Source organism: Ursus americanus, chromosome 31 (assembly GCF_024610735.1).
Source record: "Ursus americanus isolate L20-20 chromosome 31, mUrsAme1.1.p, whole genome shotgun sequence".
Classification (NCBI taxonomy): Eukaryota; Metazoa; Chordata; class Mammalia; order Carnivora; family Ursidae; genus Ursus; species Ursus americanus.
Genome location: NC_142157.1, coordinates 30,130,118 through 30,149,779, shown reverse-complemented (window position 1 = coordinate 30,149,779; position 19,662 = coordinate 30,130,118). Strand labels below are relative to the sequence as shown.

Below are 19,662 nucleotides of genomic sequence, written 5' to 3'. Positions count from 1 at the left end.
TAAAACTTAGCAACTTATAGCAATAAACATTTGTTGCTTCCTAGTTTCTGACCTTCAGGAATCTGGGTGGTTCTGACTCAGGTCGCGCGTCCAGCTACTGTGCAGGGCGGCAGTGAGGGGCTCACCAGGGCTGGGCTCTTGGCAGGAGGCTGCCATTGCCAGTCACGTGGGCCTCATCCAAAGGCAGCGTCCAGGTCCCCCGACGTAGCAGCTGACTTGCCCAGAGCAAATGATCCAAGAGACAGCAAATCAGAAGCTTCAGTGTCTCTTCTCACAGAGCGTGGATGCTGCCCACCATTGTTTTCACAGAACCCTGTTGGTCCAACAAGTCAGCCAGCCCATCCCCTGAGGGGGACACACAGTGCAGGAGGACGAGGAGGTGGGGCCCTCAGATGCTGATTGCCACACTTTGGGGGGTATTCTTTCCTTCTTTCTTTCTTTCTTTCTTTCTTTCTTTCTTTCTTTCTTTCTTTCTTTCTTTCTCTCTTTCTAAGATTTTATTTATTTATTTATTTATTTGAGAGAGAGAAGGAGCGGGAGGAGGGGCAGAAGGAGCAGGAGGAGTGGGGAGCTGAGGCAGGACTCAATCCTGGGACTCCGGGATCGTGACCTGAGCTGCAAGCAGACACTTAACCAACTGAGCCACCCAGGCGCCCCCAGCATAGCATTTCTAGGACTTTCACAGTGAAAAGAAGAAAAGAAAACCGTGATGTTTTATAGAACCACTGTGACCCAAACATGCAGTTTTACAGTAATATGAAAGTGGAATCTCAGTGGGCTTTTTGTATGTGTTGTAAGGAGTTAGTTTAAAATACAACACAGGAATTTGATTTCTGTGGTATTTCAAAAGGTACATGGTATTTCTGAGATTGACTAAAATGTTAAATCTGAAGAAGAAAAGTGAGTTGTGGCTTAAGGAACATATATATAGATATGCTTTTTTTAATCCAAGTGGTTTTTCTTCCAGACAATGAAGAACTTGACTGCCCCAAAGTTTACATTAAATTCCTGGAGGTGATTACAATAGTTTTTACCTATGGCTTTATTTTGTTACACTTAAAAATGGCTGTTCACTTTTAAGGGTGAATAAGTGAGCCATTGCGAGGCAACTTTTGAACTTTGTATGCAAGTTAGTAGCCAGTTATTCTGACTTTGAGAATTCAGATTACCAGCTTCATAGTGTTTGCACACAATAGCTGAATAATAAGGATCATAAACCCCCTGGGCAGACAGATCCACACTGTGTTTGCCTCTAACCTTGGAGGCTCTGTGGCTGGAGAGGTGAGGATTGGTTCTTTATTGACTTGTCAAGCTGTGAGTTTGCATTTCAGGCCAAGCAGCCCATGACCCATTCTATTTCTTTCACTGTTTTGTGGTGGGGAAACAGGTAAAGAAATCCCACTGAAAATCCCTCTTTCTACACATTTTTATGAATAACGCCAGTGTTTATAGCAGTTAGGGCACTCTGATCAAATCCTCCAAAAGATGTAACGTTAGCAGCATGGAGCCACTGTGGGACACAGCTGTGGGCGGTGTTGGTTACTCTGTGCGACTTGCTTATTCAACAGAAAGCTGGGAGAGAACCTGCCATGCAGTTACGTAGGGGGAAAAGGTGATACTTCAGGGAGAAAAATACAGAGAAGCAAAACACTGTTTAGAAGTATGGAACAGTAAAGATTGGCCCTGAAGGCCCTAGGAATCCAAAGTTATTTTTCCAATGATCTTAATTAGGGTAAGTGATGATAATTTATCTCACAAGCGATGAGAAATTATATCATGGTATACTGTTTATTTTTCCTGGAATGTGCAAAATTGAAGAGATAATGAAAGGATTGTTCTTAAGGCTATGTATCTGGTTACCACAAAAGTCACCTAGCAGCTAAAATCAAAAATAACTTTTCAGACTCTTGTGTATTTTCTCATGAAGTGCAAAGGGATAGGAAAACACAAGTCACTTTAGTCACTTTCGTGACCAGCCTAATCTCTTGGAAACAGAAAATTAGGACATGTTTTGTCTCATCAACACTACCCACTTTAGGGGCGCCTGGGTGGCACAGTCATTAAGCGTCTGCCTTCGGCTCAGGGCGTGAGCCCGGCGTTATGGGATCGAGCCCCACATCGGGCTCCTCCGCTATGAGCCTGCTTCTTCCTCTCCCACTCCCCCTGCTTGTGTTCCCTCTCTCGCTGGCTGTCTCTATCTCTGTCAAATAAATAAATAAAATCTTTAAAAAAACAAAACCAAACCACTACCCACTTTAATGTTTTTCCTTTTGCCACTCAGAAAATTTGAATGAGAAACAGACACACACACACACACACACACACACACACACATCTTTAAGAGGAATAATTCAGTTGAAGTAGAGAGGAGTATCAGGCGTTTTGGAAGGATTATTGTTATCAAAATGCCATCTGTCTAAATTGAAAAATAAGGTATGTACGAGCAGGTAGGTCTCTGAGTTTCGGGCCCCGCTGCATGAAGTGATCGCCAGTCTCTACACCCATTGGCTGTACAGCTAATGCTAAGGCATTCTCAGGGGCACCATTCACAGGCCTATAGGTAAGAGAGAAATCTAAGAGAAATGGAAGACAGTGAAAGGGATTGGAGTCAGGCAAGGCAGATAATGTTCATTATGTGTTTGGTAGAGCTCAAAGCAACTTGAAAGCACTTCCAGACAACAGATTGAAACTTTCAAGATGTGCTTGATCCTGAAATTGACATGATCATCATTCTTGGTCTGAGGGTCAGTTCTCAGGTGAGGAATCCAAATCCATGCTGGCAAATAGAAATCTCAGTGGTCTTGGAACTCTTTACGTATTATGACAGGAAGGAAGGAAAAGAGGAAATTGGCCTAGTCTAAAATCTTTTAAACAGACAAAAGTATTCAAAAGTAAAATAATTATTTTCAAGAGTTCTCGATGCCTAATGGCTTATTAAAGTTGATGAATATGTATTCAGACACTGTTTTATACTGCAAATAATTCAAAGACAAGATACCTACCTTACTCCTAAGAAATGTACTGCCTGATGTGGATGATGGAGACAGATATGCCAAAATTGGGACACAAAGCAACTGTGCACATTGTATTCCTTTGAAAAGAAAAGACCCAAGACTGTGAACCCACCTTAGTACCTCACGGGTGTTCAAATGTATGATTTTAATTGTGTACCAGGATAGCATAGCTTTATGGGGTTCTTCTCCTCCCTTGACCCTTTTCTTGTTGATCTCTGTTAATGATGATACACTCAGCTGAGATACTCTTACTTGAGCAGCTTTTGAATTTAGCTTGGGACTTCTGTGACCAGACCATGGTCAGCATTTGGCGGGAACCTTTAGCCAAGCCATCGTGTTTTCCCAGAAGTTTATTAAATAAACTATAATGTACAGAAAAGTGGACAAATCATAAATGTGCAGTTCAAACCATCATTCACAATTCCCAGCAACATTTTAGATGTATATATTGTGGCAAGTGTTTTTAACTTAAATTTTTATTACACAAGTTACATATGATATTTACAGATAAAACCAAAAGAAAAACAAACAAACATCTACCACTATATCAGATACCCGAAACTAATATAACCCTGTGTATTAACTACACTGGAATTAAAATTTAAAAAATAAAAATTTTTTAAAAGAAACAACCCCTATAGCCCCACCATGCAGAGCCAATTTCAGGACATTTTGGTGTGTATTCTTTTGAACTTCTAAATACGCACTCATATGTTCTTATTTGCTTTTTTTTTTTTTCTTACAAAAATTGGATTCTCTTATGCATACTATCCATAACTTTTTAGGGGGTAAACATCACTTATGTGTGTGTGTATCATCTCTTTGGATATCAGTGGTATTTTATTTATCTTCATTTATTTAACTGATCCCCTATTTAGGGGTATTTTAAATTATAGTCATTGTAGTTTGGGGGGTTTTTTGCAATCATAAACAATGCTATTCTTTACCCCATATCTTTGCATAGTTGTCTAGTTATTTCCTCAGGATCTATTTCTACACATGGAATTGCTGGTCAAAACTAGTACATTTTTAGGGGCACCTGGGTGGCACAGTTGTTAAGCGTCTGCCTTCGGCTCAGAGCGTGATCCCGGCGTTGTGGGATCGAGCCCCACATCAGGCTCCTCTGCTGGGAGCCTGCTTCTTCCTCTCCCACTCCCCCTGACTGTGTTCCTCTCTCACTGGCTGGCTGTCTCTCTCTCAAATAAATAAATAAAATCTTAAAAAAAAAAAAAAAGTGTTAAAAAAATTTTTAAAAAACTAGTACATTTTAAGTGTTCCCTCTCTCACTGGCTGGCTATCTCTCAAATAAATAAATAAAATCTTAAAAAAAAAGTGTTAAAAAAAATTAAAAAAACTAGAACATTTTTAAGGTTCTGGTAACCATTCAGAAGTGCTGTACAACCACCCCTCCCATTCCCCCATCTTGACATCTTTTTAATCTGTATCAAAAAAGGTATTTTATTGTTACTTTCATGTTCGTGTCTTTGATTACCATGAATGTAGAACTTTTTTTTTCCTGTGGGCAGTTTTTGTTTCTTTCACTCTCTACCACCTGCTTGTGTCCTTTGTCCATGTTTTAATAAGAATGTTAGTCTTTTTGGTTTTGATTTGAAAGAACTCTTTATATAATTGGAACTGAACCCTCTATCATGTATATTGCAAATAATTTTCCTCCATTTTGTCTTTTGCCTTTGCTGATGATATTTTATGGTATTTTGCTTAAGATATTTACAATTTTCGCACAGTCAGATCAGTGTTTTATGGTTTCTACTTTTGCAGAGATAGTTAGAAAATCCTCCTCTCCCCCAAGATTAAAAAGATACGTTTACTCGTTTGTTGGGGTATTTTAATGGTTTTATGTTTTCTTTACCAAATGTTTAATCCTTTTAGAATTTATAATTTGCAATATACCCTCTAATTTAAGTTATCTCTTTTCCAAATTAACTACACCATCTTAAAACTCAAACGAAGCTAATTCTCAGTTTTGTATGATCATTGTCAATTAGATCACGTGAATACCTAAAAAGCATTTTAGGTAATAGGTTCAGTTGCTACCTCCAGCAAACATTTTCCACCAGAATAGCTAACAGTAAAGTTGAAACAAAGTGATAATCAGGGAAACAAATTATTTGCATGTCCTTTTGTAAGTCCCCACCCATCATTCTTGTAAAGTAGGTAGGAGATAGAAAATGTCCTTCCCTCCAGTAGCCTCCTCTTAGTATCTTTGATTTTCAGGCGTGTTTCCACTTCTGATTCTCACAGGTCACAAAGCCGTCTCTTCTTCCTGTCCTCCTCCTGTTCGCCCCACTCCCCCCCCCCCATTGACTCCACAGAACCCACAACCGCAGGTGCCTGGGTCTCCCCCACCCTCCTAACCTGTCTGGTATTTCTTCACTTTCTCTCCTTCTCACTTTACTGACACCCCATATTTGTCTCCTGTCCTTTATCCTTTCTTCCCACATCGTAATGCATATGACTGCAGTTTTCTCCTGTAATTTTTGTTGGCTAGGAAAATTTCCTAAATATATCACTTCTTCTAGGAAACCAGTACTTGCAGGACCAGCTTTTGTTTGGTTGATTAGTAAAATTAAATATGTTCATATTTATGAGGTGACTACAAATGCTGGTTACCGTGTTAGGTGCTGAGGATACAGAAATAAAAAGGCTTTACATTCCTTTGAGGAACTGTTAGCATAACGAGGGTAACAGGTATGTGTACAGACTATTCAAATGATTCTTCAGCCTTATGGGAATTGTTTGCTCAGTTTTTTCAGTGTGTTCTTGAAAAGAATAAATAGTTTGTATTTGTTGAGTACAGAGTTTTTTAGATGTCCATTGGGTCAGTTTTGTATTTTTGTTATTTTGTTCAAAATTTATGTATCGTTACTGGGTTTTTTGGGGTTTTTTTTTAAAGATTTCATTTATTTGAGAGAGACAGTGAGCGAGAGAGGAGAGAGCACAAGCCAGGGGGGAGGGGCAGAGGGAGAAGCAGACTCCCCACTGAGCAGGGAGCCCTATGTGGGGTTCGATCCCAGGACCCCGGGATCATGACCTGAGCCAAAGGCAGATGCTTAACTGACTGAGCCACCCAGGGGCTCCTCTTGACTGGTTTTTTGACTGCTTACTCTGTTAGTTCCAGATAGATATCCTAAAATCCCCCGTTATACTGGTGGATTTGTGTGTTTTTTACAGTTCTGTCAGTTTTGCTTTATATGTTTTAAGGATATGTTTCTAGGTGCATTCAAGTTTTAAATTGTTATATCTTCCTGGCACATTGGGACCTTTTATCATTGTGAAGAAACCTTCACTTCCACTGGTAGTTCTTGCCTCACAATCTGTTTTGTGTGCTGTCACGTTTCCTTGTGTTCACATGCCTCTTTTGCTGGCCATTTCCCTCAGCTTTTCCATTGCTCTGTTGTTAGACATGTTTCTTGCAAATAGCATCCTGTTTGTTTTACCCAATCTGACAAGTAAATTGTTTAGACCATTTACATGATATAATTATTGATCTTTAGAGTTCTAATCTACCTTATCTTGGATTTTCTATTTGTCTTACTGTCCTAGGTTTCTCCATTCCTTCTATCAGATTGGTTATTTTTTTTAACATTCCATTTTTCTCCATACTGGTTTAGAAGTTATACATGTACTTCATTCCTGATCTTTACATGGTTACCTAGAAATTACCACATTTTAAATTTAATACCTTTTATACCTCCTTCCAGATAATAGAAGTGCTTTAGAATGCTTTGGCTCTATTCATCCCCTGCTCGTTTATGTATTATTGTTTCCATGTATTTTGTGTTTTGTAAATAATACCATAATATGTTATTATTGGTTTCTTTAGTCAGTGACTATTTAACTTTACCAACATGTTTATCATTTTCCCTTGCATCTCAGACCTTCTGATGGGATCACCTTTCTTTTCCTGAAGTACTTCTTTTAGAACAGAGGTGCTCGGAGTGATGCATAGGCCCTCAGATTATTACAGCTTTTCGATAGTTTACGTGTCAAAGTGAAGAGGGATGAAATAGGAAGCACTAATAAAACTCTTTCTCTCCATACTAAAATATTAGTAGTAGGTAGTTGTCTTGAGGAAACTGATTATGTGATTATTCAAGTTGCAAGCTCAACTAGCAGCTTTTTTCAATATACCATTTTTACTTGAAAGAGCAACTGACAACAGTGGTTATTCAGACTTGGCTATTTGGCCAACATTTCCTTAAAAATAAACAAAGGAGGGGTGCCTGGGTGGCACAGCGGTTAAGCGTCTGCCTTCAGCTCAGGGCGTGATCCCGGCGTTATGGGATCGAGCCCCACATCAGGCTCTTCCGCTGGGAGCCTGCTCCTTCCTCTCCCACTCCCCCTGCTTGTGTTCCCTCTCTCGCTGGCTGTCTCTCTCTCTGTCAAATGAATAAATAAAATCTTTTTAAATAAATAAATAAATAAATAAATAAATAAATAAATAAATAAATAAAGGAAGCCTGTTACTCCATGGAAAATACCTGTGAATATTTGTTATAAATGATAAAATGGCAACTTTTAAGTAAAAATTAGAGTCTTAGAAAACGTATTACAATTTGATAGCTCCTCAGTACTCCCCAGACATTTTTGGTGGGATGATGGTAACACCAACAAATGTGATATTTTAATATTGTATAATGAAATGTGTATAATGAAATTTGGAAGATCTGGATAATTCAGTGAACCAATATTACAAACCAGTGCACGATGTTATAAAACCATGCGTGGGCAAAATAACTATTCAAAGTGCTAGCAGTTCAATGAATTTTAATGTAACACAATATGAAAAGCTTACCAATACAGTTTCAGAGTGTACATAGCAACTAACGTAAGAAACTATCACTCATTGCATTTTGGTACAGTGTTGAAGAATTTACACAATTATCGGTAAAGGCCATTAAAACTTCCCCTCTCCAGTTACATATGCATACATTAAGGAGATTTTCAAAAGTATGAAGCTAGTGTTAGTCTTCTCACAAATCGTTTTTTAAAAAATGTTATCTGTTAACATGTAGTGGGTTTATTAGTCTTACTTTTAAATGAGTTACTAAGTATTTTTTAAATTTTCATTCTTGATTTTTAATATGGCAAATATTGACAGATACAATGCACATAAAGCAAAGGTTCTTTGGGTTTTTCAGTCATTTTTTTTTTAAGATTTTATTTATTTATTTGACAGAGATAGAGACAGCCAGCGAGAGAGGGAACACAAGCAGGGGGAGTGGAAGAGGAAGAAGCAGGCTCATAGCGGAGCCTGATGTGGGGCTAGATCCCATAATGCTAGGATCACGCCCTGAGCCGAAGGCAGACGCTTAACCGCTGTGCCACCCAGGCGTCCCAGGGTTTTTCAGTCATTTTTAAGAATGTGAAGTGGTCCCTAAGACCAAAACATTTGAGAATCGCTACTTTAGAATTTCTTTTAGTAAAGATCCACTGTTGGCAAGGCCTTAGATTTCACTTGCCTGAAAATGTCTTTATTTCATCCTTATTCTTGAGCAATGTTTTCTTTTTTTTTTAATAATTTTTTATTATGTTACATTAGTCACCATACAGTATATCCTTAGTTTTTGATGTAGTATTCCATGATTCATTATTTGCGTATAACACCCAGTGCACCATGCAATATGTGCCCTCCTTAATACCCATCACCGGGCTAGCCCATCCCCCATCCCCTCCCCTCCGAAGCCCTCAGTTTGTTTCCCAGAGTCCATAGTCTCTCATGGTCATTCCCCCTTCTGTTTACCCCCCCCTTCATTCTTCCCTTCCTTCTCCTGCCGATCTTCCTGCTATTTCTTATGTTCCATAAATGAGTGAAACCATATGATAATTGTCTTTCTCTGCTTGATTTATTTCACTTAGCATAATCTCCTCCAGTCCTGTCCATGTTGCTGCAAATGTGGGGTAATCATTCTTTCTGATGGCTGAGTAATATTCCATTGTATATATGGACCACATCTTCTTAATCCAGTCATCTGTTGAAGGACTTCTCGGCTCCTTCCACGATTTAGCTGTTGTGGACAATGATGCTATGAACATTGGGGTGCATATGGCCCTTCTCTTCACTACGTCTGTATCTTTGGGATAAATACCCAGTAGTGCAATTGCTGGGTCATAGGGTAGCTCAATTTTTAACTTTTTAAGGGACCTCCACACTGTTTTCCAGAGTGGCTGTACCAACTTGCATTCCCACCAACAATGTAGGAGGGATCCCCTTTCTCCACATCCTCTCCAGCAATTGTTGTTTCCTGCCTTGTCCATTTTTGCCATTCTCACTGGCGTAAGGTGGTGTCTTAGTGTGGTTTTGATTTGATTGAGCAACATTTTCAAGGAGAAAATGCATTTTCCCTCAGCACATTGAAGATGTTATTCCACTGTCTTCCAGTTTCATCGTTGCTGCAGAGAAGTCAGCCGCCGTCTGTACTTTGAAAATAATGTTCTTTTTCCCCTCTGGCCGCTTTTCAGACTTTCCTCTTGGTGATGTTTTGTAGTTTCACTCTGATGTGTCTAGGTGCAGATTTCTCTTTATCTCACCTGGGACTTGTTGGGCTGCTTAAGTCTGTGGATTGGTATCTGCCATCAGTTCTATAAAAGTCTTCAGATATTGTTGTTAACACTTTGCCTCTGCCCCATTCTTTCTCTAGAATTATGATTAAATGTGTAGTAATTATTAAACATATCGTAATTTATTGTATTCTCTTCTTTCCCTTCCAAGCTACATTCTAGTTCATTTCTTCTGTCTTCTTACTGAGTTTATGGTTCTCTCATTCTGCTGAGAGTAAATTTGTTGTTGTGTTTTTCATTTCTAGGTCAGTTTGTTTCCTTTCAAATCTGCTAGATTACATATTATAACTTTCTATTACCTGCAGGTAATGTCGTGCTTTGCCTTTTACTTTGTTTGAATGTTGTAGGCAGAGCTGCTGTATAGTTGATAATTCTAGTCTCTGTGGTCTTTACGGGTCCCTTTATTCTGTTATCTTCTGGTTCTCTCTGATGCTATCTCTTATGTTTGGTTTTCTTTGATTATGTGCTGCTTTTTTTTTCTTAATAACTATTTGCATTAATAATACAAGGGCTAGATTTTAAGTTACTTCCTCTTGAGATGATTAGTGCTGGGTATCTAGGCACATTACAAGTCCAAAGTACTTTAAATATAGTGTCCCGGACCAGCAGAGCTAAGAATTCACAAGGCTCTGATTCATTCTTACTTAATCAGTGTAGCCCGCTGGGAGTTTTTCATGTGGGATGGGAGTTCTATTAGATTTTCGTTTTGGCAGGCCTGGGCTTCTAAACCTGTCCTCTTTATCAAAACCAAAGATCAGGTTTGTGGTATGCACACGCCCTCAGGGCAAAACATCTGTGTTCTACTCACCTCTCTGGGTTCCTGCTTTTCCTTTAGTTTTGGTTCCAGCCCCTATATTTCAAACTGTTATGGGAAATTGCCTCCAAAAATGGTGGGTAACATTTTAGGCTAACCGTAAAAATAAGGAGTGCTTGCACTGTGGATATTAATATGCCCAGAGTAAGGTCTTTGAACTCCTTTACACTTACACTTATGCATGAGGCAAAACTCAGTGAGCAGTGAAGGAGATGGCATAGTGTGTTGTTAGGGTCACAGGTTCTGAAATCAGACTGCTGGGGTTGAAATCCTGGCCCCACCTCAGAGTAGCCTATGAATCTGTACAGGGTACATAATCTCTCTGTGCCTTGGTTCCTGAAAGGACAACAATCAGCGTTGCTCATTTGATTGTTGTGAGGATTGAGTGACTAAGGCAAATAGACATTTAATACAGTGCCTGTCGTGCAGTTGGCTTGCAACTGCTGAGAACATTTGGGTACTTAGTAAGTGCTCAATAAATGTTCACTATTAATTGTGTTAAGCAGTACTGAGTGTCTTCTGCACAGACAGCCTATGTTAAATTTTCTTGGTCTTTGGCTACATTCAAGTTGGGAGGGCAGTCCCACTTGGATGAGACAAATGGAAGGCAATTAGACAGCGTTAATTATTTGCTTACATCATGGAATTTTAAAAGTAATTTAATGGTTTATAAACTTCTAATGGGCATAGCAAAGAATCAATGCTTTTTAGTGGAGGTGTTTTCTAAGCGAAGGCTTTAAGAAGGTAGAATTATACAGGCTGGTCATGGTGATGTCATCAGGGATTATCATGAGCAGCAGCCATCAGTATAATGCTGATGCTCACACTTTACATTTAATGGTTTTTGACATCTATATCCAGGTCCTCACTGTAACTCTCAGAGGCAACTGTCTGTGTTTATACTTTGTTGATCAGCAAAGCAGGGCTTGGGAAGTTTATTGTGTGATAGTAGAAAGAGGAGATAAGTTAGTGCAGTCATTTTAGGCAACAGCTTGGGATTCCTGGTAAAGATGAAAATGTGCATGCCCTGTGACCCAGCAACTTTATTCCCGGGAATATAGCCTGGGGAAATTCTTGAACGTGCTTCCAAGTCCGCATGTAACATTTACAAGATAGTCTGTTTTACCCTCAGTAGGGCAGTGGGCACAAACCTTCTGACTTATTCATACCATGGAATATTATGCAACAATTAAGGTGAATGATACAGATCTATATGTATCAACATGAATAAATCAAGGGACCTTAAACTAAGTGGGCAACTGTAGGTAGATAAGTAAGTTCTGGAGATCTAATGCAGAGCGCCGAGACTGTAGTCCATATTACTGCATTATAAACTTCCAAATTGCTAAGAGACTAGATCTTAAATGTTCTCAACACAAAAAAGAAATAATTATGTGACATGATAAAGCTATTTGCTGACCCTACTATAATAATCATTACTGTACTAAAATAATCACTACCATATACAAATGTACCAAACCAACGCATTGTACACCTCAAACTTACACAGGTTATATGTCAACTATATCTCAATAAAAAAAAGTAAGGAAAGCTAGTTGCAAAGATAAATATAGTGCAATATAATATTGTTTATAGAGTTGGAAAATATAAAACAGTGTTAAGTTTATGTTGTCTGTGGGTATCTACAAAGAGCATCCTTGCTGCCTAAGGACAGTGGTTCCTTGCAGAGGAGGAAGGGAGATCAGAAGCGAATGTGGCAGAGGGCGTATGTCTGTGTATCTGTTTCCTAAACTGTGATGCTGTCTTCTCTCTGCTCGAAATTCTATGTAACTTTTTCTCTCAAATAAGGAATCCTTTTTAAAAAATGAAGAATTTGGAATCGGATAGACCTTGGTTCAAAGCCTGCCACCCATGTACCCCCATTCCTTTCTCTAATCCTGTTTCCTCATCTATGAAATGGGATCGCGGTAACTTCTTTGAAATTGTTGTGAGGACCGGATGAGGAGATACATGTAAAGTGCCCAGGACGATGCCTGCCTTGGTACAGACGCTCAGGCAGTGTATTTTGAAGGGACTTCTGGGGCTCACAGGGCTAGCCTGTGGCAGATATAGGGTTTGAGCTCGAGTCTGCAACTGTCTGAGCTCTGGGGCTGCGCCCTGTTCCTGGAGAGACCTGCCAGCTGGAGATGGCAGGAAGGGGGCCTCGGCTCCTGCGGCGGGGGCCTTGCACCCCGGCTCTACAGCTGTCCCCCGACGCTCACTTGGAAGACTGTTTTGCTCCTCGAAGAAGAAAGTTATTCTGTGACAATGTTTTAAATGCCTGATTTTACTCCACTGTCCTGTTGTGACTTCTCCTTTTCTCTCTCTTGTTGACAGTGTCATCAGCAAAGTGGTCCCAGCCCCCGAAGCTAAGCCGGCCCCTTCTCTGAGTAGACCCAAGACCCCACCGCCTGCTGCCGCCCCCGCCCCTGTCCCCGTGCATGTCGCCCCCGCCCCGGTGCCTTCGCCGCTCCTCACGCAGTCCGCCGCGGCCCCTGCTTTGATGCCAGCCCCGTCCCCAGCCATCTCTGGAGCCGGAACGTCCAAAGCCCCGGTCCGAAGCGTGGTCACGGAGACCGTCAGCACTTACGTGGTACGCTGCCTTTTATTTCTGTAGTAGTTCAGGAAGAGCCACCTAGGAGCTCACTCTTCCACCAGGAAGATGTTTTCAACTACAAAGCAGTGTCATGTGTCATCTCGGAATTTCAGAGGCAGTTCTTTATGACTAGAAAGGTATTTCCACTGCATTTTTAAGCTTTGGGCTGTAGAACATTGTATAAGGTATTTGCATATTTAGTCTCCGTAAATAATATCAAAGCATTGTTTTTCTTTAGTTTCTTTGTTTTATATGTATATGCAACAATGTCAGTGTATAAATATAGGAATGAGTAGTGATATTTAAATCCCACATTGAATTTCTTGATCAAGGAATGATTAAGTCATGTGCACAGATCTTATGGGCCAGGTGCTGTTTCTGGGTAACAGCGCTAATTACAGTATTTTATTGGCGAAGGTCTAGAATATACCAGGGCTTGCATGTTAAAGAAATGAGTTTAAGTATGGGAAACATGTCTTCAGATGGTAAAGCTCAGCTTGTTGAATGAATTCACATTGTTGTCATAGGACTGTTTTCAGGTATTTTCCCCATATTCAGTAGTATCAGGTCTTATTCAAACCCTGAAGTCAATCTAGTAATGACGTGTTTTTACAGATATGACCTTTGAGCACTGTGGAGTGACATACACACACACAACAGAAAGATTTTAGGCGCATAGAGGTACTCTGTGTACTGATACTGCTATGACCACCAAATGTGTAGACTGTGATCTGTCAGCCTCCTGGTGGCACAGACCTGTCTGAATAGATAGAATTGGAAAGTAGGACTCATGATGGATGTTAAAAATCAGGTAAATATTATATCTCTTTAAGGCATTTTAGAAGGAAATTTCAATAAATCATTCCATATTTCAGGCACTATAGTGATATAAAGGATGAGAAGAAAATCTCAAAAGTATTGAGAGAGGATATAAAGACATGAAAAATTCACAGAAAAATACTAAATTGGCAATTCAAGACAAAATTAGAAGATGCGATAAAATTTGTGATCATTGGGGCACCTGGGTGGCTCAGTCGGTTAAGCATCCGGCTCTTGGTTTCAGGTCAGGTCATGGTCTCAGGGTCGTGAGATCAAGCCCCACTCAGGCTCTGCACTCCCTGTGAGTCAGCTTAAGATTCCCCCTCTCCCTCTGCCCCTGTCCACTCATGCACGTTCTCTATCTCAAGGTAGATAGATAGATAGATAGATAGATAGATAGATAGATAGATAGATAAATCTGTGATCATCAAATTGGTCCATTCAAGGACCAGTTGTTCTGGATGTTTAAATTGAGGTTACATCACCCCAAGATGGGTTGGTTGATCAGGAAAGATTTTATATTTAACCTCTTCTACCTCCATTGCTTCATTTGTGATTAAGGGGCTCATGTTAGAGTAGATGATCAATACTGTGTGTTCTAGCCTAAAATTTCTGATTCTCCAGTGGATTTTTGGGCTAACTCCCTGGTTCTGATTGGCATAGGGAACATGGATGGAAAGCCTTGTATCGCCTCAGAGACACTTTGTAGACAGAGACGAAAATGTGTGATTTGGGGGGAAAACATAGGCTGTCGAGCCAAAAGGCTGATTTTGTCACTGCCTAATGGTTGGATTTTGCTACTGTCACTTACGTTCCCCCAGCTCCAGTTTCTCTGTTCGTTACCTATCCAAGGGTTGTTTCAGGATGAGTAAACAAAGTAAGATGGTTGAAAGAACTCAGTGCACTGGTTGGATGTTAGTTATTAAGGATGCTATGGCCAATTTCTCACGTAGCAACAGAGTCACAGCCTTCTCATTTCAAGAGAGGTCAACCAGCAGCCCGGCTGGCCATGCATGGCTGCTTCAGGGCATAGGACGGTGGACCAGTCTTACCCATAGACAGCTGGCACCTAGGAACTGGTGGTTCTCAGCCTTCAGACGTAGAGAGGGCTAAATCAGAGCTGTGGCTGCCCAAGTTTCTTCAGAAAGCCTTCCTATCAGTGGAATGAAGCATCTGTGTCTCCAGTACGCCCATCACACATGAAGAGAGCCATTCTTTTCTGAATATCTAGTCAGTGTTGTATTTGAAAGTATAGGAACCGACCATACCTTGCAAAAGAAACTGAATGAGACTATTTGCCGTGTTCTTGTAAACACTTTTGAAAATCTGCTCGTAGTCACTGCTGGTTTTCAAAGGCCTGTCACAGATTGTTTCTTCCAAATTGGTTTTGTTAACATGGAATTTGAGGAAGTGACATAATTTGGATGCTTCTTATTTGGAGCTCCTAAGTTAAGGAAAGCAAACTCCAGAGCACACCACAGTTATAGCAAAATGATGTTAAAATGTGTAGCTCGTTGGCCTCCTGCACCCCTTATTTTATTTGCCCTTTAGTTGATTGTGCTTTGCTGAAAATGTCATAAAGGGAATGGAAAGTTACTTAGTAACAGCTCTTTTATATCCTTGATCTTATCAACTAGTTCAGGAGAAGGGCTTGGCTAATAAGTAATAAGGTGATACACGTACATTGGGCTGCATACATTAATTCCATGCCTGTGAATGTGACTGAGGAGGCTGCATACGGTCGAGCTCCACGGCTGCACAAATACCAGCTGTCACTGCCGTGATGACCCGAGTCAGTACCAACTTATGTGTTTGCAGTAGTTTTTAGATCAAAGTGGCCACAGGTCATATAGTTCTTAGAACTGGTTATGAAATGCTTTGTTTTTATGACTTACAAAAGAGAGTTGAAAATTTTCATTAGGAATGTCTTCTCATTGAACACGTAGTAGCTCTCTCTTTTTCATGGGATCCCAGGGTAGTGATGATGGTGATCGTGGCTTCGAGAAATTGTTAAACCACTGCCTCTCTTTCTAGTTTAACTTGTTTGTTTATGAGCTTCATGGGATAAAATGATAAAGTAATCATTCTTATCCTGTCCTCTTTTTGGTTCTTTTTTCCCATTCCGTATCTGTTTTTACCACCCTCCCATCCCTGCATCTAAAAACTTCAGATCCGAGATGAGTGGGGGAATCAGATCTGGATCTGTCCCGGATGCAACAAGCCCGACGACGGGAGTCCCATGATCGGCTGTGACGACTGTGACGACTGGTATCACTGGTGAGCGCTGTGGGCCGGGCTGGCCGCAAGGGGGGCTCCTTGGGGCACAGCGGTGACCGTGGTCTGTCCTGGACACACTCCTATTCCACTACTGTCCTAGGAGCAGTGCAGGGAGCAGAATCACAGTAAGATCAACATGTAATTAATATTAACGCCAAAAATCGAGACTCTTTGGACTGTTGTTCTTCAGCCTAAATTCCAAATATTTTGCCTAGCCTATATATCCTTCTTATTTAAAAAAAAGGGTAGGGGGGCGCCTGGGTAGCGCAGTCGTTAAAGCGTCTGCCTTCGGCTCAGGGCGTGATCCTGGCGTTCCCGGATCGAGTCCCACATCGGGCTCCTCTGCTGGGAGCCTGCTTCTTCCTCTCTCACTCGCCTGCTGTGTTCCTTCTCTCGCTGGCTGTCTCTCTGTCACATAAATAAATAAAAATCTTTAAAAAAAAAAAAAAAAAGGGTAGGGGAAGACAAAGGGTTTCCCTTTCCTTTCTTTCCAGTAACCTGCTGTAAGCTGCAGCACTTGATGGTAGCATTGAGGGAACCCCTTGGTAAACACGTTACAAGGTGCAGGAAGAGACGGCTGGTCTGCGGGTCATACCTCTCCCGACCGCGCCCCGAACCAAAGAAGCACTGCCAGAGTTTATGCAGATAATCTCATTTTACAGTTTAAAAATCAGATATAAAAAGATAGAAATCCATTCAGTCACCCGATATAGGAAACCTGTAAGATAAAAACCAGGCCACCACTTGGGAAATCTAGCCCATTTCTGGCTGAAAGGAGGAATGACCGCTAACTCCGCCAGCAGGGCCTCCAAAAGGGCAACGGCATAACCCAGGAATCTGCACGCCCAGCAACGCCGCTGCCTAAATTACCGTTCTTCAGCCTGGACTCTGCTGAACGGACTACAGACTTAGAAATCATTTGATTTTTTAAAATTACTTACATGGGGAAAGAATATATACATAAATAAAGCTGGTTTATCCAAAATCTTTTTTTTTTTTTTATGCCCGTGTAGGCCCTGTGTTGGAATAATGGCTGCACCACCAGAAGAAATGCAGTGGTTCTGTCCCAAGTGTGCCAATAAGAAGAAGGATAAAAAGCACAAAAAGCGAAAGCACCGGGCACACTGACGTGTCACACGGCGTAGACGACAGCGTTGCCTCGGAGGGGAGTTGGGGCAATCCTGGCATCCCGCCTACCACCCACATTCCTGCAGAGAGCGGGTCTCGGAAGCCCGAGGGCAAGAACACATCGTCCACCCTGGATTTGGCCCCCGTGACGGACCGGCCTGTGCCCCACATGGCCGCAGGACTGAAGACAGACTCGAGGCGTGGCTCAGGGCCGCCACGCCTCCATTTTTCTATGACCAGTGACAAGTATTATTAATAAAAAGACCGTAATCTTCCCTTCTGATTTTCTTTATTCTCTCCAGGGCCCTTTCGTTAAGGTATTAGCTGAGAAGACCATGTGTCAGCCGCCTCGACTGTAACTCTCGGACGCCATTGGTCTGTGTACAGTTTGCAGCCTCTCCCCCTCTCTCTAGTAAGATAATCATAATGACAGAAAAGAAAACTCCACTTGGAGTACCGGTAAATATTTTTGTGATGAAAATATATGAAGCTTCCTCACCCCCCCAACCCCCATTTTTAGGACTAACATGTAAAATGTTCAGGCTTTTGTGAAATACCTTATATTTTTTAAGAAAAAGGTTTCTATCATGTCCTGTTTGCTTTGGCGCAGATTATTTTTTGTTGACTCGCACATGGTTTCTACGTTCGTGGCATCCTGACTGTGCCCTTCTCTAAACTGCTGGCGTTCTTCTCACGGCTTCCACATTTCATCGACTTGTACAAAAACTCCCCGCCTAGAAGATCTCCCCTAATGTAAATAATAAATATTTATGAAGTAGTTATTTTTTAAATTTTTATCGTGTTTAATTCTGGCTTTCTCTGAAATCCACGGCGATTTCAGCCACGTCTGTAATTACCGCTGTACATACGCGAAGAAGGCTAGAAGCAGAGCCATAGTTCCCAGTAATCTACCTGGAGCTGAGCCCGCGCCGTGCCCCAGACACCGTGGGGGAGAGGGCCCGAGCAGTTGGAAGGACAACAAGGCAATTTAAGTCTGTAGTTCATGATTTGAAATTGTTTTGTTATGTCTAAGTTTCTTTGACTTACTTTTACTAAACGGACATGTAGATTCCCCGAAAGTAAAAAAAACAAAAAAAAAACAAAAACAAAAAATGAAAAAACATATATACTGTAGCATTTTGTGTTTATATTGTTTTATTTCTGCAAATCTGTTCGTTGAGATTGTGGTTTAAGGCTGAAATGAAGTATATTATGAATTTTTTTTTAAAGAAAACATCAAATTTCAGGGTATCACAAAACTTTATTATATTACTATACTGCCCACTATTTATTATATGTTATAGATGTCTGAGAGATAAGCCAAATATTTTATTTTTAATGTAAAACATCAAATTTAACTTTATTAGCATATTTTAGCAACTTTGGAATAAATATGGACTTTTACTTGATTTTGAAATAATCCCAATTTGGGCCAGTGTAATGGATATCTTGAATGCTAGAATATGGGCTTTGAACCTAATACAAATATATTAATAGAAATTGTGAATTTTTTTAATGCCAAGTAAATTGATATTAGTGTATGAATTAGTCATATTTTAAAACTTATTATGTTGTTAGAGAAATGAGGTTTTCTGCCATGAATGTTAAATTGCAAATCAGTGGAAATGGAGCTGACCTTTTCAGGGTGCAGTATTTCACTGCCCTCCTTGTTCTAGAAGCCAAAATGTTTCTATCCCTACAAAGAAACGAAGCATCTATGTTGAGATATGTGGTTTTTTTGTTTTATTAATTTGAGATCATCCGAAATACTTTATACAGTATTTTCACATGCACAGATATACCCATTAGTGCTTTTCGGAGAGGGATGGTGGGGTGGGGAAGTGCAAAATAAAGATTATTGGCTATTTCATAGTTTGCTTTTCCATTTTCTTTATTTAGGATTTAGTCCCTTGAGGCATGGTCAGCGGATCTAAAGTTGCCACGTTTAAGTGAGCTGGTCACACTACTGAAATAAGAATGGAGGTGCCTCTCTATAACTTTCCCCCCAGTCCTGCTGTTGAGAGACTTCAGCCCATAATACATTGAAGGAATTTCAATCAGTTGTTGTCCCTTGCTATTTCATGGTTGCTTTCCTAAATCCAGTTCATGATTTTATAAATGGCCTTTGCAATAATAAAACCAAAGAATCATTTTCAGGGGGCTGGATAGCTCAAGGGATTAGTAATGGAATACAGAGCCTTTCACCTCTAGGTCAGTGAGTTGAATCCAGTGCAGGTCACTAGAGACCCAAAGTTGTTACCATCTTCTGACCGCTCCGTGGCCTGTGTGAATTAGCCTGGTGGTCTCAGTCTCTGCCGGACGGCCGTCTGTGCACAAGCCAAGGGAAGTGCAAGAAACTGCCCAGAGATGTGGATTCGAAAATAAAACACCTGTGTTACCGAGCAAAGTGAGAAAGCTGAGCATCGCCGTTC

General features: G+C 40.7%; 1 protein-coding gene across 4 annotated transcripts in view; it reads left to right on the top strand.

The window, feature by feature from the left end:
- The window catches only part of TAF3 (TATA-box binding protein associated factor 3), a 173,178-nt gene extending 155,157 nt beyond the window's left edge, over window positions 1-18,021 (top strand). For all 4 annotated transcript variants that reach the window (XM_087857741.1, XM_087857740.1, XM_087857739.1 and 1 more), the window contains exons 5-7: window positions 12,748-13,003; window positions 15,996-16,102; window positions 17,116-18,021. In XM_087857741.1, coding sequence (XP_087713867.1) covers window positions 12,748-13,003; window positions 15,996-16,102; window positions 17,116-17,230 — 478 coding nt within the window. In that variant the 3' untranslated portion in view covers window positions 17,231-18,021. The remainder of the gene's footprint in view (window positions 1-12,747; window positions 13,004-15,995; window positions 16,103-17,115) is intronic.
- The last annotated feature ends 1,641 nt before the right edge of the window (window positions 18,022-19,662 follow it).